The following is a 24,745-nucleotide window of genomic DNA, read 5'->3' on the forward strand; positions in this document are numbered from 1 at the left end:
TAAAAGCAAGGATTGTAGAATCACACCACCTAGCTTCAAATTCCAGCTCTGCCTCTAAAATGCTGTGCGTGACATTTTGGGCAAGATATTTACAACCCCTTTGACACTCAGTTTTTCCGGGTTAAAACGGTGCCACTTCATAGATTTGTAGGGAGGAACAAACGGAATGTCGCCACGCAGCACTTAGTGCGTGGCACAGCCTAAGCGCTCTATAAATGTTACCTATCATACAGCATACCGTGCCCAGACTCAGCTTGCAGATTACCCTGTCTGGTACATGGGGACACACAAGCCGCAATCGCTGCCACGCCACAGAGAGTCTTGTGCGCATGCTCCTCTCCTCAACCCTGTCCCGACACCCGCCCCTAGCGCTGAGGTAGCGTGACCGCGCGGCCTGACTTCCGTTTCCGGAGATGGCGAAGCGGTTTCCGGCGGCGTGACCTGAGCGCGCTGGGCTGGCGGGGTGCCGGGGCCGGAATGGTCTGAGCTGCAGCCGGTAACCGGGCGGTGGTTGGGAGTGGCCGGGTGTGGCGGCGTATGCCCTTCGGCCACAGGGGAAGGTAGGGGCGGATCCGGGCGCTCCCGGAGAGGCGGCCTTCGCCTTGCGGCGGGGCACGGACCACAGTGCTGTTGCGAAGGCTGGACGCGGCCCTGGACCTCATTCGGTCCCACACGGATCCTTTTTCGCTGCCGCCTCGGCCCTCACCCACTCCCCGAGATTCCCGTGACCGCGGGCCCCGAGGGTGGGAGTCAGGGGGTGGATTCTCTTCCATTCTCGGTGCTGATTGGCTCTGTGACCTTGGCCAGGACATGTAAGGCCTCAGCTGAATTTGTATTCACAGCGATTGTGAGCTCCTTAAGGGCAGGAATTGAGTTTTGAAAACAATGCATATACAGGTATTCTTTGGCCTGCCTCATTTGTTTGGTGGTCACAACCGTTCTGAAAATATGTTGAAAGCTATTGATTTCCACTTCTCTGCCCCCAGCCCCCAACCTGTGTTCAGATGCATTTAATATGACTTACTTTCGGGGAGCCCTGGTGGCTTACTGGTTAAGCACTCTGATGCTAACCGAAAGGTCGGTGTTTCGAACCCAACATTATTTCCCAGGCCTCGCCTGAAACTCCAACCCAAAACCAAACCCACTGCTTTGAGTTGATTCCGACTCACAGCGACCGGGTAGGACATGGTAGAGCTGTCGCATGTTCCCAAGGTTGTAAATCTTTAGGAAGCCGACTGCCACATCTTTCTCCCGCTGAGCTGCTGGTGTGTTCCAACGGCCGACCTTTTGGTTAGTAGCCCAGCGCTTTAACCACTGTGCCATCAGGGCTTCTTTCATGGACCCCAGAGCCTGACATGTAGGCAAATATTTGTAGGTCTTGAGTATTAAAAAAAAAAAAAAAAAAAAAATTTTTTTTTTTGAGTAGTGGCTATCTTTAAATGCATGAATTCTTATTCTCTTAACATAAAGAAGGAAGATACATATCCTTTTAGCAAGTTTTAATCATGTACCTGTTGGTGTGCTTATCTCATTTAAATCTCCCAACAATGAGGAAGGTATTATTTAATTCCCATTGTACAGATAAGGAAACTAAGGATTAGGAGAATTAACTTGTTATGGGTTATGCAACCACTGAATGATAGGGGCAAGAAGTGAAACCCATGTCTCCCTGAAACTTCAAAGCCCCATGTTCTTAACTGGTGGATTAAAGGACTGGATGCAGGAATGTATCTGAATGTGCTCTAGCAGCCTCTGTATTTGGATTGTTAACTGTTGATAGTTTCGAGTTTGTCAATTACCGGCATAGATGGCCCCAAATCAGATGTCGCATACTGTGGAAATACTTTTGTTTCCTATTCTTCCATAGTACCATATTGCTTGTTCAGTAACATGTTTTACAACCTGCTTTCTGCACCCATATTTATTCAATCCTTTTATCTTTGGCGAATGCTTACTCAGGTGTGTTGACTGAATGTGACTGTATCAGTTCATTACCTTGTTCTTCCTGCCCTCCAAAGCACTTATGGTTGATAATATGAGGTGATACTGTTGGGGCTTTTATTTCTTTTCTGTACTGCTTTTTAAGGGACTGTATTAGGGATCTCGAAAGTGCTCCGGCATGTCTGACATTCAGGAAGCCACTGACCAACTCTTGGATGTGAACCTGTTTGAGAACCAGAGGTTTGTACAAGTGACAGAAAGTGGCCACAGAAGTGAGCCTGAGCATCTCCAAGTCACTATTGGAGCCACTGTACCTACTGGCTTTGAGCAAACAGCTGCGGATGAAGTGAGAGAGAAACTGGGGTCATCATGCAAAATCAGCAAAGACCGGGGCAAGATATATTTTGACATTTCAGTGGAAAGTCTGGCCCAGGTTTGCATGTAATAGAATTTAAATAGTTTTCTAAATTGTTCGATTTATGATTACTTTTTACTTACAGATCCTTTTGGAATCCCTTTTGCTTTTCTTTGCCCCAAATCAGGCGATTTTAAAATGTACTTCATTTTCTATTAGGTACTGATTTGTAAGTTTGACTAGTAGGTTTGCTCTGTTTTTAGAAGTAATTCTAGTATTTCCTGAGGATGAATTCACCAGAAAGAATCCTGTGTGACTTATGAAGGAATTCCAAGTATCTGCTGTACATCTTCGAATTTATTTACTTCAGCATCTAGCTCCAGATTTTGGTGATGAAGCAAGGAATAAGAGTTTTCTTGTTGTTTTTAAATCTGTGTAAAGAAATTCTTGCACAAAAGTAATTAGGAATCACTGAAGGTGAGAGGTTAAAGGTCAGCAAACTGCCATCTCCCTATAATAAAAGCTGAAATGTTTTTCATTCCCACCTAACAGAAGGGCAGGGGTTGTCTGGGTTTTTTTGTTTGTTTGTTTTTTAACTGTCGTAGCCCAGCTCTCAGTGTCTAACATATAGTAGTCACTCAGTAAATATTGGGGATGAATTAGTGACCAGGTATTTTCCATACAATATTTTAGTTAATATCCTCAACAGCTGTGTGGAGATAGGCACTAGCACTATTTTTATTCTCAGTAATCATTAGGTTTAGGAAAAATAAGTAATCTGCCCAGGATTACTCAGCTAGTAGTTACAGAGCTGTGCCTCAACCCCATGCTCTTAACCACTGCAGTATGCAGCCTACTACAGAGAGCCATGAGGGAACCACGATAACGTGTCACTTGATTTTCTTTGTCTTCCCCTTCTCCCTCAAGCCCCTGTTGCCCACATAATACTTCAAGCTTCAATCTGCCCTTCCCTTTCTGTTGGGGAAATGCAGAAGCAGATGGGAGACTTGCAGCTTTTTTTTTTTTTTTTTTTTTAAGTTTTACATAGAAATGATAGGTATTACTTGCCTTAAAACATTGTGTATGATTTGTATGTTTAAATGTTGATAGTTTGTTCTTCAAAAGCTTTCTCAGAAATTTATTTCTATTTTTTTTTCCTCCTCCCCAGGTTCATTGTTTGAGGTCAGTTGATAATTTATTTGTGGTTGTTCAGGAGTTAAAGGATTACCAATTCAAAGAAACAAAGGTGAGCAATTCCAGACATGGTGGGTGATTTTTAGTCACCTTCCCCAAGGAGATTATTTCCAGTTTTTAAATTCTGTCATCAGCGTTAACTGTTGCTTTTTTTGTGATACAGAATGCTGGGAGGCATTTATGATAAAATCCAAAGAGATTTGCTGACAGCTCGTTCCAAAAGTTGTTCTTACAAATCAATATTGAAAAACATCAAAGTTTATAGGAAATAAAACAAATTGTTGGACTTACTTAAAAAAGATACAAACTATAGATTAGCTTTGCCGACGTATATAGTTCCAAAATAGAATTACTTGCAGCCTGTGAACCAAAGACAAGTGACAGTGTATGTCATCTACAAACAACACTTTATCTCAACATTCTGCTTTTGCCTTGCTTTCTTCTCTAACTTCATTTTTTAAAATAAAGCCAAAGTAATATCTAAATACTCCTTCAGTTGTTAGGACAACAGCTTTGTCTCCAGCTTGAATTTAGCTTGATTCCCAAATATTCAGCTGCTGCCTAAGCTGAAGGTTGAAAATAGATTGCAGTAAGATTTTAGTGTTTTTCCACATTTTTTTTTTGGTCAGGTTTTCAGAGTCAAATGCTTAGAAACTTTTTTTTTTAACCAGTTGTATTACCTGTCTTAGAAAAATCTTTTTTAAAAAAAAAACTATGATATGCTATGTATTTTCATGTTTTTGTTTATTGGGAACAGGTTGGTTTCCAAAACATTATTCATAAACCAATCAGACAAATTGGTATCAACCTACAGCCTAGAAAAATAAAACCAGACCTAAAAAAAAATTCATACTGAAATACTTAAGAATCTTATTAACTAAAAATGTAACTTTCGACACTAATATTATAACCCTTCAGACTTCTGAGGGCCATTGCCAACTAAATCATATCTATGAAACTAATAAATAATAGACAATTAGAAAAATTTGCTGATATTTTTAAATTTAAGTAGCCAATTCTATAAATGAATAAATGTTGACAGACATTTTTAAAAACTAAATTTCTTGTCTCTAAGTTACCAGGGTGCATTTTCTTAAATTCTTACGTTTTTGCCATCTTAGAGTTTGTATTCTTTTGAGCATTTTTTATCTCTAATTAGAGGGGAATTTGATTATTATGAAATGATTCTATATAAGCCAGCTTTTCAGAGCTGCCTTGTAAGTGGCTGCAAAAGAGGTTCCTGGTGGAAGTCCTAAAAGAAGAGCAGCAAAGATTAGGGCAGATTTTCAAACCAGTGCAAGGGAAACATCTATGAGTCCGACCATAAGAAATTGTTAAGCCCTTGACTTTGTGAACTTAAATTGCAACATACTCCAGTAAAACTCCTTTTTAAAACATTTGTTTCTAGCTTTAGTTCTGTTGACTGAGTTTATTCTTTATGGAGTTAATACTTTCTTTTACCTTATAGTCTGTTAGTTTAAGCATTTTAATGGGTTATTACATTCTTAAGTAGTCAGATCATATCATGAACTTTTTTTTTAAGGCTAACAAATCTGTGATTGATTGATTTAGGTAAAACATGTACTTAGAACAAAATTATAAAGACTGCAAAGAACAGAGTGAAAACTAAGACTTTGCTTCTGTATCCCCATGCTATGTACTTCTGTCTCTGGAGGCAACAACTACTACTAATTTCTTGGGTATCCTTCTAGAGATATAATTATTTTATTGATTTATTTAATGCAGATGGGGCATTCTGTAATACTGTTCTGTGTTGTGGTTTTTTCCATATATTTTGGAGATCGTGTCAAAATCATTATTGGATTTAGTTACATGTATTCCATTGTGTTGCTGTATCATGCTTTAACCAGTCCCATTTTAGGACACTAGATTTTTCCCAGTCTTTTGCCATCACTGTAGTACAATGAGTAGGCTATGTGTATCCTTATACGTATTCAATCTAAGGGTCATTTCTCTGTCTAATAGGAGAGTTTATTCCACTGATATTTATTAATATGACAAATGTTTAATCTTCTGTCACATTTATGTTAAACCTTCTGCTTTTTCTTTTTAATCTTTATGGTATATGTTTGCTTCTTCATGTCCGTGTCTTTTATAATAGTTTGGTAGATTTATGTTTGTGCTCTAGCTGTTACTTTTATAAGTACAACTTGATATTATGTACTTAATCTATTGTTTACACAGTATTTCCTGAATTCATACTAAGAGCAAAGATGAAGTTGGTATTATTTCCACTTCTTCCCTCTACCTCCCAATTTTAGTTAATTTTATTATTTTTCTTAGTGTTGACCTTTATGCCTTTAAATACGCTTTTATTTATTAGCTTTAACTTCTATTCTTTGACCTTTAGATATAAAAGATGAGAATAAACAGCATACTTAAATTACTTCCCTGTTCCTACCTTTGTCCTCTCAACTGTAGGCCATAGTTTGTAACATTTACATCATATTTGTAATCATAATCTCTATATTTGTTTTTATTTTAGTTCTACAGTTAAATAGATTATAGGTGCTCTGTCATTTTGTTAGTTTTTCTTTTAAGCTCTTGAATGACATGAGTTCAAAAATATTTGTCTTTCATCTTTATATTTGATCAATAGTTTGGATAAAAATTTTGGAATCACACTTCCTTAAGGATATTGTAGGCAGTGTTTTTTCTCGTCTAGTATTAAATCTTGCTGTTGAAAACCCTGAGGCCCTCCTGATTTTTTCCCCCTTATTTATTGTTTTCTTGATGTGTTTGCTTGATACCTAGTTGATTTTTTTTTTAACCTTTGAAGTTACTAGGATATATCTCATTGTTGACAATTCCTTGTCAGGACATGTCCATCTGTAGAGAAAGTCACATCCCCACTTACATTGCTGGAAAATTTTTTTGAATTATTTGGGGAAAAACTTTTTTTTTTTTTTTTTTTGGTTTCATTATTTTAATTTTCTTCTTCAGAGATACAATTTATACATATGTAGAATCTTTTCTGACTGCCTTCCATATTTATCTTTTTCTCTCAGATCTTTTTTTAAATTTATTTATCCTGATTTTTTTCTACATTCCTTACTGTGTTTTCAGCAATGTCTTTTATATGTGCCGCTTTCAAAATGATCGTCATTTCTGTGATAATTTTTTTATTCCACTTTTTCTTTGAACTGCACAAACTCCTATTTCATCTCCTTCTGGAGGCTCATTTGATCTTTCTGTTTTTATATCTCTCCTTTGAGCTCTTATTCTACCAAGGTATTTCCTTATTACATTTTTAGAGTCATATCGTTGTGTTTGATCACAGATTTAAACTGCTCTGTGGCAGTGTTTTTCTGATCACTGTTTTTTGTTTGCTGTTGATTTTTGTTCCTTCTTTTACTACCTGTGCTGATTCCTCTTAATAATTGCTCATCTTTGAATGAGACAGTTCCTCTTGGACTTGGTGTTTATAGGTGGGTCTTACAGTGGGAAAAGCCAGGAACATGTGCCAAGCTAACAGGAAGTTTATTTGGTTCACAGTTCTTTCTAAGAGTTGTGAGTGAGTGAGTTCTCCCTTTTTTTTTTTTTAACTGCTTTATTGAGGTATAATTTCCATGCCATTGAATGAGTTCTTGTAACCTTTTCTACTCTCTAGGCTCAAGGGATCAGCAGTTTCAGGTTATTCACAATGCAGAGTATCACTTTCCCACTCTGCCTCACCAACAGTTTTCAGTACACAAGCACATACAGCATGTCTATGAGATTGCCTGTTCAGCCCCCATTCCCCTCCCCTGCTTCTCCTTGGTACAGATGAGGTCCAGGGAGGCTCCTACCATCAGTCTGCATAGTTCTTTCCAGCTGTTCCAAACAAGAGTTGATTTGCTACCTACTTCACAGGCTGTGCTTGTCTGAGGTCTGTAGGTGTTCTCTCTCGTGTCTTCTGGTACTGCACCTTTGACCTTCAGTGCATTTGGAAATCCTTTTGTTGTAGTTCAAAGTTACAGATACCATCTAGATTCAATAAAAATGAGTTGGTGTTTCTGTTTCTTTTTCTTAGACCAGTTTCTGAGGAAAGAAGGGGACAGGGAGCCAAGAAAGTTTTACTGAACCATGTTAAAACTGCAGGTCCTCTAGAGGCCCTTTATAGAGAAATAGTTTGTAAATAGAATTGAAATTGTTAATCCTGACGTTTGACATTATTTCAGCAGGTTTGAAGTAGTATCAAACCCTCACTCACTTCCATTTCAAGTATTCTGTCAGTCAGTAACATACATATATTGTCTATACCAGCCCTGTGCTATAGAACTTCCTGATGGGAATGTTCTGTGGCTGCTGTCCAACATGGTAGCCGTTAGCACATGAAATGGGGCTGGTACAACTGAGGACCTGAATTTTTTTTTTTTTTTTTAAATAGCTGCATATGGCTCATGGCTACTATATTGAACAATGCAGGTCTAGGTCACGCACCTTTTAACATTTAATCTCATATTATCCAGAACTGTTTAATCAGCAGGCATTTTTCTACATATTTGGTCTGTAGCAGTGATCAAGACAAAGTCCTTTCTACCATGCACTTATCTTCTGGGAGGAGACTTGATGACAAACAAGTTAATACGTAAACCTACAAACTTCAGATACCAAAAAAAAAAGTTGCCATCCAGTTGATGCCAATTCATGGTGATCCCATGTGCGCACAGTAGAACTGCTTCGTAGAGTTTCCAAGGCTGTAACCTTTTGGTAGCAGATCACCAGGCTTTTCTTCCAAGGTGCCTCTAATGGATTCGAACCACCAACCTTTTGGTTAGTTAAGCGCTTAACCATTTGTGTCACTGAGGGACTTCCTAACTTCAGGCAATGCTAAATAAGATAGGAAGAGAATGACTTGGGGAGACTTCTTTAAATAGAGCAGCTCTCAGAGGATGTGCCTTTTAAGTTGCTATTAAATAATGATAAAGGAGCTAGCAGTGCAGAGAGACTAAGTGAAACAAATATGTTTCCAAGCAGAGGTAGGAAGTGAGGGAGAGAATAGTCCTGAGGTGATGTAAGGCAAATAGAGATCAGATTTTGTTGGTTTTTTAAGGAATTTAGATTTTCAATGCACAATGCAAAGCTACTGGAGGCTTTTAAGCAAGGAAGGGGTGTGACCAAATTTACTTTTTAAAAAGATGATACTATTTAGAAATTGGATAGATATGTTAGCTGAATGGAAACCCTGGTGGCGTAGTGGTTAAGTGCTGCGGCTGCTAACCAAAGGGTCGGCAGTTTGAATCCGCCAGGCGCTCCTTGGAAAGTCTGTGGGGCAGTTCTACTCTGTCCTATAGGGCCGCTATGAGTTGGAATCGACTCGACAGCACTGGGTTTGGTTTTTGATTAGCTGAATAAATTTTTTTCTTGAAAAAATTTTTATTTTCTAAAATAGTTCATTTGTATACTCAGTACAAAACTGAAAAAAAGACAAAAGGAAGTCAGCCAGTGAGAAGTAAATTTCCTTCCCCTGTCTTTGATCCATCTACCTCCCCTTTGTGGAGGTAACCACTGTTAAATCATTTCTCACTGCTTAAATTGTAGTCTTGAAGTACAACTTCTGATTTACCATTCTGTCTTATATTGTTTTTTAGTGGCTTAATTTGTGTATATCTAACTTCTAGTTAGATACTCATTTCCTTGAGTGCAGGCATTATTTACTCCGTTGTCCTATACTCTCACCACCCCCAACATAATGATCAGTGTAGTTTGTAGCAAACGAGGGGTTTAATTGTTCAATTAAAGTGATAAGAAATGAATGAATTTCATTCTCTTTTCTTTATAGGAAGAAGTTCTAAAAGATTTTGAAGACTTGGCTGGGAAACTTCCATGGTCTGACCCTTTAAAAGTGTGGAAAATTAACACCAGTTTCAAGAAAAAAAAAGCAAAGCGCAAAAAAATAAATCAAAATTCAAGTAAAGGGAAGATTAATAATGGAAGAGGAGAGAAAATAGATGAGAGAGATGTTAAAAAAGAGTTCACTAGCGATGCCTTAGATCCACATATCCTAGACTATTATGAAAATCCAGGCATTAAAGAGGAGATATCAACATTAGTAGGTGATGATTTGGCATCTTCCAAAGAAGATGACACTGATGAAAGCTCCAAAGAAGAAACTGACCATCGAGCACTAAAATTTAGAGTCACATGCAATAGGGCAGGGGAGAAACATTGCTTTACATCAAATGAGGCTGCAAGAGATTTTGGGGGTGCTGTTCAAGACTATTTTAAGTGGAAGGCTGACATGACCAACTTTGATGTGGAGGTAGGTACAGACTGTTAATGATTTAAGAAGGCTGTTATGAAACTCATTGCTGTCCCGTCAATTCTGACTCATAGCGACACTACAGGACAGTAGAACTGCCCCATAGAGTTTCCAAGGCTGTAATCCTTACAGAAACGGACTGCTACATCTTTCCCCAAGTAGTGGCTGGTGGGTTTGAACCACCAACCTTTCAATTAGCAGCCAAGCACTTAACCACTGTGCTGTTAGTGCCCCTAAAGCTGGTATAGATTTGTGAAATTTTCAGACTGACCCAGTCTTAACAGACAAACTGAGGCCACAGAGCTAATAGGGTGCGGTTAAGAAGAGCATCAACTATGGAGCAGGAGATCTAGCTCCAGATTTTGACTTAACTACTCTGTAACTGTGAACAATGTAGTCTCTTCTATGCCTCTGTTTCAAATGAATCCAATAATAGTATATACCTTTTAAGGTTGTCCTAAAGGTTAAATGAGGTAATACATTTAAGTACTTGGCACAACACCTGGTACAGTGAAACTGTGAGAGCTGGAACTCAATGGGACTGCCTTGTTTTCCTGGGTCTTGCAAGTTTTCTGCTTTTGACAGGGTGTAGCCTTACCACTTTTCTGTCACTCATTTCAGTGGAAAATAGTCAAGTTTTCCTTCTCTGGCAGGTTTCCATCTTACACAGGTTCCGGCTTTTGCAGGTTTTACTGTATATAGTAAGTGGTCAATAAACGGGAACTATTGGAACTTGAGTTTTCTAATTTCAAATCTAGTACCTTTTACTACATTATGATGACTTTCAAATTACAAAGTTCAACCAGATTAAAAACAATTATTTTGTTTTTTGTGTGTCTTGGTGGTTCAGTTTTGTTACTAAAAAAAAGCAGAACACATTTTAAAAATAAGCTTTGATCTCCTCCAATCAGAACATCAGTGCTAATAACTCATCCTAGAGCCAGCTTTCCTCCTTCTTAAGCACTACTACATTCCCAAACACAAATACTAGCTCATAGTACTTCTTAACATGTTTACTCTCTTTGGTCCCAGTACTCTACTACCTAGGTGATTCACATATGGGCAGTTTCAACCAGAATCTTTAAATCTCTGACATCTTAAAAAGGCTTTCAGCAGATGAGATTTTTACCAAGAAATCGTTTTCTATTGCTTTTGGGGCTCTTGAATCTGGAGCAAGTCACTTATTTGTGCACACGCTTTCTCTTTTGCATATCTCATAGAGCTGCTGGGAGAAAGAAGAGACTAACTAGGTAACTAGGACAGTGATGTCTAAAAGTTAGCAAGGTGGCTCAGAGCACAGACTCTGGAGGCATCCTACTTGAGTTCAGAGCCCAGCTGTACCAGTTACGAGCTGTATGAGACTGGGTTCCTCATCTATAAAAAGGGGTACTAAGAGCACCTAGCTCAGAGGTGTGACTACGAAATGAGGTAATGAAAATCAAGTGTGTAGAATAGATCCTGGCATATAGAAAGGCTGTATAAGCATCAGTTGCTGCTGCTGCTGCTGTTAGGATCATTAGGAGAAGGAAATGGAAGTGATTTTAAGTGGAAGATTGAGAAACATACTTCATTTGAATAGTTCATGTTCAATATTCTGTGTGTCTTTGAAAAAATTATAATCAGTGTAAGAAACCCATTATTCCACAGACATTACTTAAGGTGAGTCAAATTACAAAAAAAGAACACAGTATAATAGGTGATAAAGCAAATGTGGTATAGCATTAATAATTGGGGAACTCAGAGAAGGATATATTTAGAAGTTCATTGTGCAAGTGTTCTTGCAGCATTTTTCTGTGCTTGAAATGTTTTCCAAAAAAATTTTTAGAAAAATTTAAGTATATTAAAAAACCCAAAACCTTCAAAATATACTTGTATTTTAAAAATTTGGAGAAATCTGGTTACACCCAACTTATAGTGAATGAAAAGAATAAAGTCAATACAAAATTAAGTAAGAAAATATTATATACTATATGATTCTATTTATATGAAGTTCAAAAAGTGGCCAAAATAATCTATGGTGCTAGCAGTCAGATTAATGATTACCTGGGGTGGGGAGTATTGACTGGGAGGGACCAAAGGGAGTCGTTAGCGGGTGCTGGAAGTGTTCAGTCTTGATCTGGATGGTGGTTCCACAAATGTTTGTGTGTGTGTGTATACAAATTAATTGAGGCTTGTGTACTTTACTGTAGGGAAAGTAAAACCTCAATAAAAAAGTTTTTTAAAAAAGCCTCCAATAAAAAATCTTAGTTGTTAGTGCAGTTTGAACAATCCTAAAACAGTTTTCTTCTATCTTCTTTAAATTTATTATAGGTTCTTTTGAATATCCACGATAATGAAATAGTTGTGGGCATTGCACTGACAGAAGAGAGTCTCCACCGAAGAAATATCACACATTTTGGACCCACAACTCTTAGATCTACTCTTGCCTATGGAATGCTCAGGTAAGAGAATTGTTTGCCATCCAGATTAAAGTGGCTCCCTGATTTGAATTTTCTCTTGAAAACACTTGAATTTTTTATGAGGTACTGTGTTGGAATTTAAGGAGCCCTGGTGGCACAATGGTTAAGTGCTCAACTGTTAACCAAAACGGTGGTTCAAACCCACCCAGCCACTCTGCAGGAGGAAGACCTGGCTATCTGCTCCTTAAAGATTAGTCTAGAAAACCCTATGGAACCAGTTGTATTCTGTCACATGGGGTCACTATGAGTCAAAAATCAATTTGATGGCACATAACAACAACACATGTTGGAATTAGTGGCTAAAAACAGAATAAAAAGCTAATGATTTCTTTCCCTGTATTCAGTGTTGACTCCTTGTGATCCTGAAAATACCACTGAATTACTGTTTCAATTTTCTTAATTATAAAATGAGAACAATACCTTTCCTCTGCCTCTTGAATGGAGCTTCCTCATTTCTGTTTAGAAAGCCAATATAATATCTTATGTTGGGAATTAGAAAACAATTTTTTTTTTCATTTCTGTGCAGATAAAAAGATTTTAAAAAAATGTAAAATTTATAAATGAACACATAAAGCTTTTACTTTCGATTTTTGAATTTTTTACTCACAGCAACCCAGGAATGATCCTGAAATTTTCTACTTCTCAAAAGTCTAAGAAGTAGCTCTCCATCTTCTCCTTTGTCTTTCTCTCTTTTTTTGGGTGCTTCTTTCCACCACTTGGACAAGTTTTTCTTCTCTAAGCTGCTGTTTTCCAGGCTGCAAAATGGGTTTGATATAGGATTTAAAGGATTATTACTGAGGATTAAAAACAAAAACATATGCAGAATACCTATTATATAGTGTCTGGCATACACTGGTGGTTTCCTTTTCTTCTGGTATTTGCGTCCTTTTTTATCCTACTTGTCCATGAATTCACAGCTCAGCACAGTAGGAACTTATTAATTCAGTAACAATATTAACAAACTGGGTCCATTTGATTAAGGAAGAACTCCTAGTCATCATTCATTTAACCAACAATTACTATTTACTGCCAGGCCATTACAGTGGAGCCAGAGAAGAAGATACGGAGAGCTATTTGGGGTGAAAGTATTAGAAACCCAAGTAAACTAGCTTAAGGTAAAGTGATGATTGACGGGGAGGGGAATTTATTGGAAAGACATTGAGGCATCTTGGGGAATCCAAGGCAGAATTGAAAACTGGATTCTCAAGGATAGTAGCAGATCCTGGAAACCACCAAAAAACTAGGCAGCCGCTCTTGTCTCTACTAGGAGTCAGTAGGCTCTTGTCGCTGCTCATCTGTGCATATGACTGCCCTTCATCTAATCCATTGCTGCTGAATCAGTTCCAACTTATACTGACCCCATAGGATCTCCAGGGCTCTAAATCTCTATGGAAGCAGACTGCCACATCTTCCTCCTGGAGCTGCTGGTGGTTTCAAACCACTGACCTTTGGTTTAGCAGTTGATCACTTTAACCATTGCGCCACCAGGGCCCTTTGTCTATTATTTATAATTTCAAACTACTAGCCCACACTGCCTAGAGCTTCTAGTTCTTTATTCCAAATTCCTGGAAGAGAGGATCTGATTGACCTAATTTCAGTCAAGTGTTCATTCCTGGACTCATTAGCCATGGCAAGATTAGAACGACAAAAGAAGGAAAGAGAAATTAGTGACCTGGTTGAGGAGGGGATACTTCATAGAGAGGGTAACATTTAAGCCACTGACAGTCAAACAATGCCTCCAATACTCTTGTCACTTCCTAGTTTGTGTTCATGGACAAGTAACTTGTTTTCTCGTCGGCTTCCTTACCTGTAAAATGAGAAGACGAGTAATAGTAATATAATCTTCCTGTTGCGCATTGAATTGTGTCCCCCAAAAATATGCATGATAAATCCTAAGGCTCTATGTCTATGGTTACAATCCCATTTGGGAATAGGTTATCTTTTTTATGTTAATGACAGAGGATTAGTGTAAGGTGTGTTTTAAGTCAATTTGAGAAATAAGAGATTAAACAAGTAAGTGAATAGAAGCAGAGATGGAGGAGAAGAGATGCCATGCCCCATGAAGATTGCCTAGGAGCAGGAGCTATAAGAGACAAGGACCTTTGTCCAGAGCCAGCAGAGGAAAAGCCTTCCCCTAGAGCCGGCACCCTAAATTTGGACTTCTAGCCTCCTAAACTGCGAGAAAATAAATTTCCATTTGGTGAAGCCATCCACTTGTGGTATTTCTGTTATGGCAGCACTAGATAACTAACACAGAATTTGGTCTACTGAGAAGCGGGGGTCCTACTGCAACAGATACCTAAAATATGGAAGTGGTTTTGGAATTGGTTGGAGGTTAGAAGAGTTTTAAGGTGCCTAATAGTAAAACCCTAGTAGATTGCCTTGAAGAGACTATTGGTAGAATTATGGACATCAAAGGCAGTTCTGGTGAGGGCTTAGGAGGAAGTGAGGAGAGCTATAGAGAAAGTCTGTAAGATCTTAGAGAATATGTATGGTGCTTGCAACAGAATGTTGCCAGAAATGTGGATATTAACATATTTCTGGTGAGGCTTTAAAAGAAAATGATACACATGTGATTGGACAGTGGAGGAAGGGTGATGCGTTTTATGCAGTGGCAAAGAACTTGTCTGAATTATGTTCAGATGTTTGGTGGAAGGTAAAACTTGTAAGTGATAAATTGGATATTTGGCTGAGGAAATTTCTATGCAAGATCTTAAAGGGGCTGCCTCGCAACCTTTGCTGCTTATAGTAAAACGCAAGAGGAAGGAGATGGACTTAAAAATGAACTGTGCAAAATGAAAACAAAGTTCAAAGATTTGGAAAATTCTGTTGTACAGACCAAGAACATGTGTCTTAAAGTGTTCACCAAGGATGTGACTGTACAGCCTTTTGTTAAGATTAAACCTGTGACTGATGAACCTAACCAGCTACCACAATAGAAGACCCATCAGCTTAGACTGAAGGGGACAGAGAAAGAACAAAAGGACAGCACACTGTCTGCCTCTTGAAATTCTATAGGCAGGGAACAGGCCAAAGGAGTTACAGCTGTTATCATCCAAAAAAGAAAAGAACCATCCCTGGAACAATTTGGAGATTGGCAGAATTTTAGAAGCACTCTGCTTCTCTGGTCTCAAAGGGTGGGGCTGTGATCTCTGGAGTCTCAAAGGGTGGGGCCGTGGACTCCTAAGATTCAAAGAATCAAATCTTTACCAGCTTGGTTCCAGAGTGTGGGGCTGCCATTTGGTTTGGCTAAGAGGATGGAGCTGCTACCCAAAGCTGAGGCACTGCGCTGCCATGCCCAAGGGGCAGAATAATGGCGCCTGCTGGGGCTGAGGGAGTGGGGTCGCAACACAGATGGACTAGGAGAATGGGGCCTTCCAAAACTGATGGAGCAGAGTTGTCATGCCAGTGGGCCTGGAAGGTGGAGTTGAAGCCCAGGGTGGAGGGGCCTGTACCCAAAATCCAGAAAGCATGGCAAATACCCAGAGTCTGGAGGGCAGGGTCATTGCGTAGATGGTCCCCAAGAGCAGAGGATTATTTTCAAGCCTTGAGAGTTAATGTAAATTGTTCTGCTGGGTTTTGGACTTGCTTGGTGCCTGTTAACCCTTCCTTCCATCCATTTTCTCCCATTTGTAATAGAAATGTCTACCTTGCATGTGTTCCACCACTGTACTTTGGAAGCAGATAACTTGTATTCTTAGATTTCCCAGGTTCACAGATGAGGAGGAATTTTACCCCAGGATGGAATACCCATATTTGATTTAGATGATTCAGAAGATGAGATTTGGAGTTACTTTTGGGATGAAGTGATGGGGTGAATGTGTTTTGCATGTGGCAAGGACATGAATTTTTAGGGGCCAAAGGGTAGAAGGTTATGGATTGAATTGTGTTCCCCAAAAATATGTGTTGTAAATCCTAACCCCTGTACCTCTGGTTGTAATCTCTTTCAGGAATGAGTTGTCTTTGTTATGTTAATAAGACAGGATTCATGCAGGGTGTGTTTTAAGTCAGTCTCTTTTGACTTATAAAAGAGATTTAACAAGCAAGCCAGAGAAGTGGAGATGGGATAAAGTAGATGCTATGCCAAATGGAGATCTCTAAGGAATCAGGAAGCACAAAGACCTTCCTCCAGAGCCATCAGAGAGAAAGCTGTCCCCAAGGGCTAGCACTCTGAATTCAAACTTCTAGCCTCCTTAACTTTGAGAAAATAAATTTCTGCTTGTTAAAGCCATCCACGTTCCATATTTCTTTTGCAGCAGCACTAGATAACTAAGACACTCTCTCACAGGGTTGTTACGAGGATTAAATGAGAAAATGCATGTAAAGAGCTTAAATCCATGTCTGGCAAATCCTAAGGGCTCAAAGTACAATAGTCCCTCTTAATCCATGGGGGAAACATTCCAACACCCCCCGTAGATGCCTCAAACTTCAGATCGTACTGAACCCTATATACAGTTTTGACCTATACATACCTTTGATAAGGCTTAATTTATAAATTAGGTACAGTAAGAAATTAACAATAATTAATAATAAAATAGAACAATTATAACAATATACTCTAAGTTATGTGAATGTGGTCCCCGGATGAGATGGAGGAGGAAGTTGTGAGATTTCATCACACTACTCATTTAACTTTTTTGGACCACGGTTGACCGAGGGTAACTGAAACTCTGGAAAGCAAAACTGGAGATAAGGGGGGGCTACTGTATATCAATTACTTTTAAATCAAGGTTTTTATCTTCAGAATTCATCAGGAATACTGAATGTCTTAATTGCCAGGAAGGTTGTATCAATATATGTTTTACTTGAGACACGTTTGAGCTTTTTCTTGTAACAATACAGGTTTATGTAGAAACTAACGGTGGGTTTCTAAAGACATAAGTGCATTCTAAAAGGTCTAGAAGGATACAAGCTAAAATCCCATCCGGGATTTCAGATGATAGTCAAAGGGGACTTTTAAGTTATACGTAATGATTTTTTTTTCCCCCCAATGCTAGAATATAGAGTCAGAATGTAATTAAAAATTGATCTTTAAAATGAATATAGGTTGGTGTTTCTTCATGCTAGCATGATAGGTTCTTGATCTTAGAGCTTCAGGAATAGTCATTGTGGAAGCCTTGGCTTTTGGTTAAGTCTTTTCACATAGCTGTTCTCTTCTCCAGGCTCTGCGCTCCTCAACCGTCTGATATAATAGTTGATCCAATGTGTGGAACAGGGGCAATACCAATAGAGGTAGGTAATAACTGTTATTCAACTTTTAGGTAAGCAAGTGATACATCCAGAATGTTCTAGATGTAATGTGTAAGTTAGACATAATGAAATCACAGAGGTTGAATCAATGGACCCAAGAGTTTTGAAAGATTACCGTAGTAAAGCTGTAACTTCTGTGTAACGGGTGTAACCACTTATTACAAATAGCCAAGTATCAAAGGACTAGATAGATTTTAGCAGTATCTATTCATTGGATAACAGAGAAGACTGAGAATTAAAAACTGGTGAGTCCCTTTTCTACAACAAAAAAGCTGGTAGAATTGAGAGGGAAAGGATAATTGAAGACATATGCATAAACAGGAGGAAAGCCAGTTCATCTCTATAAGGTGAGATCATGGTTTCTTAATACACTTAAATTCTTGAAGGGCTTAGGTGCAATTGTAAAAAGAGAAACCTAAAGACATTATTTAGATTTTGGGGAGAATCTGACAAAGTTATGTACCAAATGCTCTTAGTTTTCAAAATGACTGTGAGATTGAGAGAACTCAAAAACTGCCTAAAAGCACCGCAAGAAATGGAAAAGGCATTTTCTTAGCGGAGAACATGTAACAATAGAGTTTCCTTGATGATAGTATCTGTACTTCTGTAAACAAATTGGAAGTCGGAATTCCCAGTAAAAATTGCTTAAATTTGTAAAACATGTTAAGTTTTCCCATATAGTGTACCTAAAGGCAGTAGGAATAAACTGCAGAGATATACCACAGGTTCTATGAGTGGACAGGAGCTGAACAGATGAGCAAGTCCAGAGCAACCCATAAAGGGGAAAATAATCCAAAGTGTAATTAGAAAATGACATCTGTGACGTGGGAGTTAAGATCCAAGAAGGAAATCATAGCAGTCCACATGACTACTGTTTCCCGCCAGTGTCAGTTAGATAAGTAGCTCTGGCTAGAGAGACTCACACAGAGAAATAAATCCCAGTGTGATCAAAAAGAATTTGAGGAACAAAGCAGAGTGCTCTCCTTCTCTAGCGTTACACCATGATGCGCCTATGTCTGAAATAGCAAGCAAGGTCAGTACATGTCATGATACAACAGAGCTGGAAAGAGGCCAGAAGAGGGCCCCCAAAATGATTAAAAGTTTGAACCATTTCCTTACAGGGATAGACATGAGGATGCTAGTGTAGAAAAACCTACGTGATGTATGATCAGAATTATGAAAGGTATTGACAGAGTATATGTAAAGATTTGCTCACCAAAGTATAAAATACTTTATCTAGAATACTCTCTTTAAAATTTAGAAGTACTGTAAAACCCATCTCTTTCAAAGGCTGAAAATCTAAAACAGGTGTATTAAAAAAAAAAAAGTTGGAGAATCAGAATCTCTTGAGAGGCTCTCATTAAACTGTCCTTCCCCTTTCCACTCCACCCCTCTTCCCCTAAAATGCTCAACTTCCCTTTTGTCGGAGAGTCACTTCTGTAGGATTATAAATAGGAATGTGTCATCACCCCAGGCAAGAGAAAAAGTTACAAAGTGCTGTATTCGTGGGTGAGAGGCGTGGTACTATTTACAAAGGATGAAGTGTTTGCTGCTCATCGCTAAGCCAAGACAGAGCCTTTCTCTGCTTTCATGTAAGAAACCTGTTATTCTGCTTAGAACATTTTTCTGGCCTAGGAAGGTATGTCACCTGATTCCACGAACAACTGATGACATTTTTTAACTTAAAATTGCAAAATGTTTCAGGGATATGGTGGTTATCATTCAAAAAAAAATATAGGCATTCAAAGGAAATTGTCTTTTATTTTGAAATTCCTAAGTATTCCATGTATCAGAATAAATACATTTGCCTATAATCACAAAAGGCTGTAGGTTTGGTTAATTTCAGTTGCTTAATTTTTTTCAAACCATGTTTATTTAGGGTCTACTGCAAAATGTGTCAAACACGGCCGGGTGAGGGACTGAGTACAATACCAGACTTGTCCTCAAGGGTGTTCCCAGATTAGTTGCGAGGCAAGTGTAGAAATAATTTAAAATAGAACAAGTGCAGTGGCAGAGGTATGTACAAAGTGCTTTTGAAGAGGCAGATGAGAGACAGTGTGGAGATGTGGGGTTGATGTCAACAGAGAGCATGATATTTGAGCTGGCTCCTGAAAGATAAGTTCAGCAAGCACAGAGGGCATTTCAAGCAATGTTTTGCCACCTCAGTAAAGCCAGATCGGATTGTTTCATTTATTGACAACTGGCAGAAATGATTTTCCCTTAAATAATTTTTGCACTCTTCTGCTTCTGTTTTAATACATTCTCTTGTCTTTTAGGGGGCTACTGAGTGGTCTAACTGTTACCATATTGCTGGTGACAATAATCCATTGGCTGTGAACAGAGCAGCAAATAACATCTCATCTTTATTGACCAAGAACCAAATTCAAGAAAGGTAAAAATCTGATTTAAAAGACTTTGTATCATCTCTTAGACTTAATCACTTTTCATGTCGTCTTTATGAATAGCCCCAAATGCATTATGACATCATTAAGTCTAAATGAAAATATTATGAGACACCATTTAAATTTTAAAGTTTGTTGAAAATTTAATTTTTAAAAAGTTTGTTAGCTATAATTCCCTATCATAATGCAACTTTTTATTTCTGTCTTCCTTTTTCTGTTGCTTATTCATACTTATTCCCCCCACATACTGAAGACTATTGTATAAATTTTTAATTTCACAGATTTTGAAATACTTTTTGTATTTTATATACTCTTACTTTTTAATGACTGCATAATATTGCATTGTATAGAAACACTGAAGTTTTTCTAGTATTCATCACTCAAAGGAATGTCAAGAGTTGGAAGTGACCTGCCTAAATCCTATAGAAGATCCTGACCAATCACCTTCCAGCCTGTTTAAACGCCTCTAACCACTCTGCCTTTGAAGACTGTTGACTCTGTCTTTGCTTACCTCTCAGACCTAGTCATATCTTTTAGTGAGCTTAATCTCTCTTTTCCAGAGACTTGTTTTTTTCTCCCTTGAGTCCGTAAAGGAAAAAATTTTGTCCCTATGTCATTTAGTGATTGACAACAGATAGCCTGTCACATGATGACTGTCGTCTCATATTTGAAGGGCTACCAAAGCCTTCCCCACCCCGCTTCATCGCTTGCCTCCAATTCCCGTCTTCTCTAAACAAAATATACAAAGGTCCTTCAACCATACTTCTTTGACATTCATGGATTGGAAGTCTGTTAGCCTCTAGGAAAATGTGTCATTTTTCCATCCTTTTGAGGTATACTTTGTTACAGCACACCATCTTAGGCCCTAGCCCAGTACTCCATATTTGAGTACACTATGCTGGCCTTGTACCCAGTTGAGAGAAACTGATTAAAATGCCACATGGTCTACAATTTTCATAAAATCGCTTTTCTGGTCTCTCTCTGCTGCTGTCATTTATTCTCTTGCAAAGCACCAGGAGTAAAGTAGTTGTCAGTGGATTTGTTAGGCCTTATAGGTGCTTCACATCCTACCTAATCCAGAAACTCGTTTTGTCTTGATTGGTCTTATGAGATCTAGAAACATTTATTTTCATAACCCTCAGTGAGGTTTATATTCGTTAAGTATAAATCAGTTGTTTTAAAGAAGGTAATTTTATTCAAATATTTCAATTTATTGTTTATACATGGTTAAAACCTTTTCTTTGCTAGTTTTGTCTTTTTTTTTTTAGTTAGGATTACTAGTGTCTTGTTTTTTACTTCCATATATTATCTGTCCTATGGTTTTATCATGCTCAGTGCTTCCTGTTTTGAGATTTTCTAAATTTTACGTTACATGCTCTAACAGTTTTCTTTTTAATGATAAAAATTTCTTAGTATAGATGAGTTTTATTCCAAGTACTGTTGTTGACTATATCCTATAGATTCTTATAATGCTCTTAACTTTTGTGATTTTCTTAATCATCGGCTGTGTGCTTGTCTCTCCAAACTAGCAGTTTGGGACCAAAACCAAAAACTAAACCTTTTGCTGTGGAGTCAGTTTTGACCATAGCAGCCCTACAGGGCAGAGTAGAACTGGACCATAGGGTTTCCAAGGAGCGGCTGGTGGATTCAAACTGGTAGCCTTTTGGTTAGCAGCTGTAGCTCTTAACCACTGTAAACATGAGTCACCTGGGAATCCTGCTAACATAAAGATTCTGATTCAGTAGGTTTAGGGTTGGACCTGAGAGTCTGCATTTCTAGCCAGCTCCTAAGTAATGTTGATATTGCTGGACTATGGACCACACCTTTGAGTGGCAAGAGGGTTCAGGAGATCATTTTTTATACACAGTGGTTGGGAAGATTTTGGTTTATATTTTTATATTCTACTTTTTACTGTGATTAAGGAATTTTTATGGTATATTTTGTTTCATATTTATCAAGATGTTCTTTGAGGCTTATTATTTGAGGCTCAGTGTATGAATTTTTTTAACGATAAACATTTTTAAACAATGTATTTTTCTAGCTTTTAAGTATTTTGTTAAGACCCTCTGCAACTTCACTTTTTGTCTGTTGAACCTGTGCAATTTCTGTCAATTTTACCTTGATTTTTAGTGTTTTGTAGCTTATGTCTTTTGTTGCAGTTATTGGTACCTGTGGTTGTAATATAATTTTTTTTTAATTATATAGTGCTTGCCATTAAAAATTACTGTAGCAATTTCCCATTTTTTTAATCTAAAAACAAATATATCTATATTGTTCCTTTAGGTCTCATTATTACTTTATATATTTGTCTTCTTGTAATTTTTTCCTCTTTAGTGTTCTGGTTCTGATTCCTCCCAATGAATGCTTCACTGGTAATTTTGTACATCGTCAGTTACGTAATTTACGGCTTCCCTCCTGCTGCAGTCGTTTTACCCTCCTATATGCATTCTTAAGTTGTAGGCGAAACATGTCGACATGTACGAAAACCAGTCCTAACTGTTGTTTAAATTTACAGATTTTCCATTTCAGCCATTATTAGTTTTATCTTTTAGGATTTTCCCTATTCATCTAAGTTGTTGATGTTGTCACTGATTTTTGTAGCATTTTGTACTTTATTGTAGCAGTCTCTTTTCAGAAAGCTTTTTTTTTTTCCCTTCATTCCATACTTCTGAACATGTTGATGCACTCTGCTCTCTCCCCATAGCAAACCATCCTGGGGCCTACCCATAGATGCTGTTCAGTGGGATATCTGCAATCTGCCATTAAGAACTGGCTCTGTGGATATCATTGTAACAGACATGCCATTTGGAAAAAGGTAGGAATTGGTTTAAAAAAATGTTTTAGCTCTAACTTATACCCACAATGAGTTGGAATCGACTCGACAGCACTGGGTTTGGTTTTTTTGGTTTTATACCCACTTGTCTTCTGAATCTGTCAATATTTTCTTTGAAGTTGTTCTAAGTCAGAAAAAGAAATTTTCAGTTCCTTTTAGCAGACTTCAGCAGAGCTATTTTTCACTTAAGAATTAAAACAGTATGATGGATTCATCCATTGTTTCTTCTGATAATTTGCAAATGTATTACTATGTTTTTATCCTAACCATCACAGATTCGTGTTAAAATTGTGTATCTATAATTCACTTTCTACCCCATTGTTGAGAAAAATTTGGTTCTGATTCAGTTTCTCAAGATAAATCATTTCTGAGAACATGTTTATATAATTTGCTTATATTCATTAAGAGGGCAAGTTATAAAACTATTATAGTTGTCACATTTTTTTCTATCTGTAACTGAAACTCCAAGCAGTTTACTGATAGCTCATTTCATTGACATACAATAATCACAACTCTGGCTTTTAAATATAACTACTTTACATGCCTCAGGGTGCATATTTTTTTACTGCAATAAAAGAATGAGTTTTTAATAACTTCTAAATTTATCTTCAACAATAGTGCTTGACTCACTGGACCCGCTTTTATAGGATGGGCTCCAAGAAGAGAAACTGGAACCTTTATCCAGCTTGTTTACGGGAGATGAGCCGTGTCTGTAGGCCTGGGACAGGCCGAGCTGTACTGCTTACCCAGGACAAGAAATGCTTTACCAAGGTGCTGTACATTAGCTCAAAAAGTCAGCCAATGGCAACTTTAGGATATTGTTAAGTAGAACTTGGGAAACTAGATAGGATTGTTTTCTTTTCCCCTAATGTTCTGACAACCAGGATTGCTGGTTGGTTTAGAAGCAGGTTGTTAGTCTAATTACTTCTGTGCTTTTTGTGTGCACACAGGCATTATCCAGAATGGGACATGTGTGGCGGAAGGTGCATACTGTCTGGGTGAACATAGGGGGTCTTCATGCTGCAGTTTACCTTCTGAAGCGTACCTCTCAGGCTTTTGTTCGTTCTTCAGAACAAGATGAAGAAAAAGGAACCCCTTCGTCATGCCAAGAATGAAGATGACTAACAGTATTTGTACTTCCCAGCACTGGAAATGTCAGCTTGAAGAACTTGAGAAAAAAATAGTATTAACAAAAGTGCATTTTACACTGAATTTAAACTGGTATAAAGCTTTTCACCCTACTTAGCAAAAGATGTACACATAATGTGATGGAACTGAAAAAAGTCTTATGAGAAAGTAGAGCTTTTCTTCTGAGCTGTTTTAAAGGGGTAGCTGAGCAATTAGAACTTTTCTTAAAATGCTTTAAAGATGTCTAGTGAAAAGCCTACTAAAATGCTCTGGGATTTGGGCTTACAACAGTTTGTTTTCAAGCTTTGCTGCAGCAGTTCCTGTTTCTATGGTGGCAGGTGGAAAGCCACCTTGGCCTAAAGGAAAGGCAGAGAACATATCAGAGCGTCTTGGGTCATGTCTGTGCTGATGCAGCTTTGCTTTGCACTTGCTTAATTTCTCATTACCTCAGCTTCAAACAATGAAGTGTTATTACACTTCATGACCAGTGTTTGTCCCACAACAAGATGAAATCACAAGGCCTGTGGGAAAATTTACCATTTGCTTTAAAAATTTATACATCTTTTATTCAGATTAATACATGGAACTAAAATAGTATGAGGATTTATCAAGGAGATTGCAAAGATACTGGGCTATTAGTAGTATGGAACATTTCTTTTTGTAAATAGTAGCAAATACATATATAAAAATAAAGATGCAGTGTGGGACCAACAAGCCAAGTTAAATTTTATTTTTCTTTCAGTACACAAAGGTATGTTTTTCAAAGTCAAACATAAATCTCTCAAAGTATTTTTATTGGTTTCTTAAAGGGACTAGGGAACAGACTGACATATGTTTGAGTGAAAAATTTAAATTTTGGGGTCATATAAAGTTCTTTTACTATTTCTCCTGGATAGCTATTCACATTTAGCTGCTTTT

The 24,745-nt window shown here is 37.9% G+C and overlaps 2 protein-coding genes across 11 annotated transcripts in view; one reads left to right on the forward strand and one right to left on the reverse strand.

The window, feature by feature from the left end:
* Nucleotides 1-415: 415 nt before the first annotated feature.
* Nucleotides 416-23,814, forward strand: THUMPD3 (THUMP domain containing 3). Of its 6 annotated transcripts, none has more exons than XM_049863404.1 (10): nucleotides 416-496; nucleotides 2,087-2,374; nucleotides 3,465-3,542; nucleotides 9,276-9,755; nucleotides 12,066-12,196; nucleotides 17,377-17,446; nucleotides 19,741-19,856; nucleotides 22,571-22,681; nucleotides 23,347-23,470; nucleotides 23,650-23,814. In XM_049863404.1, the coding sequence occupies exons 2-10, from the start codon at nucleotides 2,120-2,122 to the stop codon at nucleotides 23,812-23,814; spliced, it is 1,530 nt and encodes a 509-aa protein (XP_049719361.1). In that variant the 5' UTR covers nucleotides 416-496; nucleotides 2,087-2,119. The 6 variants fall into 6 exon arrangements, with proteins under 6 accessions (XP_049719361.1, XP_049719363.1, XP_049719364.1 ...); XM_049863406.1 differs by having other exon boundaries at nucleotides 418-480; XM_049863402.1 differs by having other exon boundaries at nucleotides 423-1,290.
* LOC126064381 (uncharacterized) overlaps nucleotides 3,537-24,745 on the reverse strand; it is a 31,442-nt gene continuing 10,233 nt past the window's right edge. The window contains exons 1-5 of one of the 5 annotated variants that reach the window (XR_007514490.1): nucleotides 23,745-23,833; nucleotides 13,887-14,021; nucleotides 12,822-12,969; nucleotides 12,635-12,732; nucleotides 3,537-7,531 (exon numbers count right to left, since the gene is read on the reverse strand). Coding sequence is in view for 1 of the 5 variants with exons in the window: in XM_049863408.1 (XP_049719365.1) it covers nucleotides 7,520-7,531; nucleotides 12,822-12,969 (160 nt within the window). In the remaining 4 variants the exon portion in view is untranslated. Of the gene's footprint in view, nucleotides 7,532-12,634; nucleotides 12,733-12,821; nucleotides 12,970-13,886; nucleotides 14,022-23,730; nucleotides 23,834-24,745 lie in introns of those variants that run through there. The other 4 variants (XR_007514489.1, XR_007514491.1, XR_007514488.1 and 1 more) reach the window with 4 other exon arrangements.

The sequence above is a fragment of the Elephas maximus genome, chromosome 20 (genome assembly GCF_024166365.1).
Source record: "Elephas maximus indicus isolate mEleMax1 chromosome 20, mEleMax1 primary haplotype, whole genome shotgun sequence".
NCBI classification, from domain to species: domain Eukaryota; kingdom Metazoa; phylum Chordata; class Mammalia; order Proboscidea; family Elephantidae; genus Elephas; species Elephas maximus.

Coding starts and splice junctions, on each gene's coding strand:
- THUMPD3 (XM_049863404.1), top strand. CDS start 2,120: ATGTCTGACATTCAGGAAGCCACTGACCAACTCTTGGATGTGAACCTG. Junction 19,857..22,570: donor AAGAACCAAATTCAAGAAAG/GTAAAAATCTGA, acceptor CTCTCCCCATAG/CAAACCATCCTGGGGCCTAC. Junction 22,682..23,346: donor GACATGCCATTTGGAAAAAG/GTAGGAATTGGT, acceptor CCGCTTTTATAG/GATGGGCTCCAAGAAGAGAA.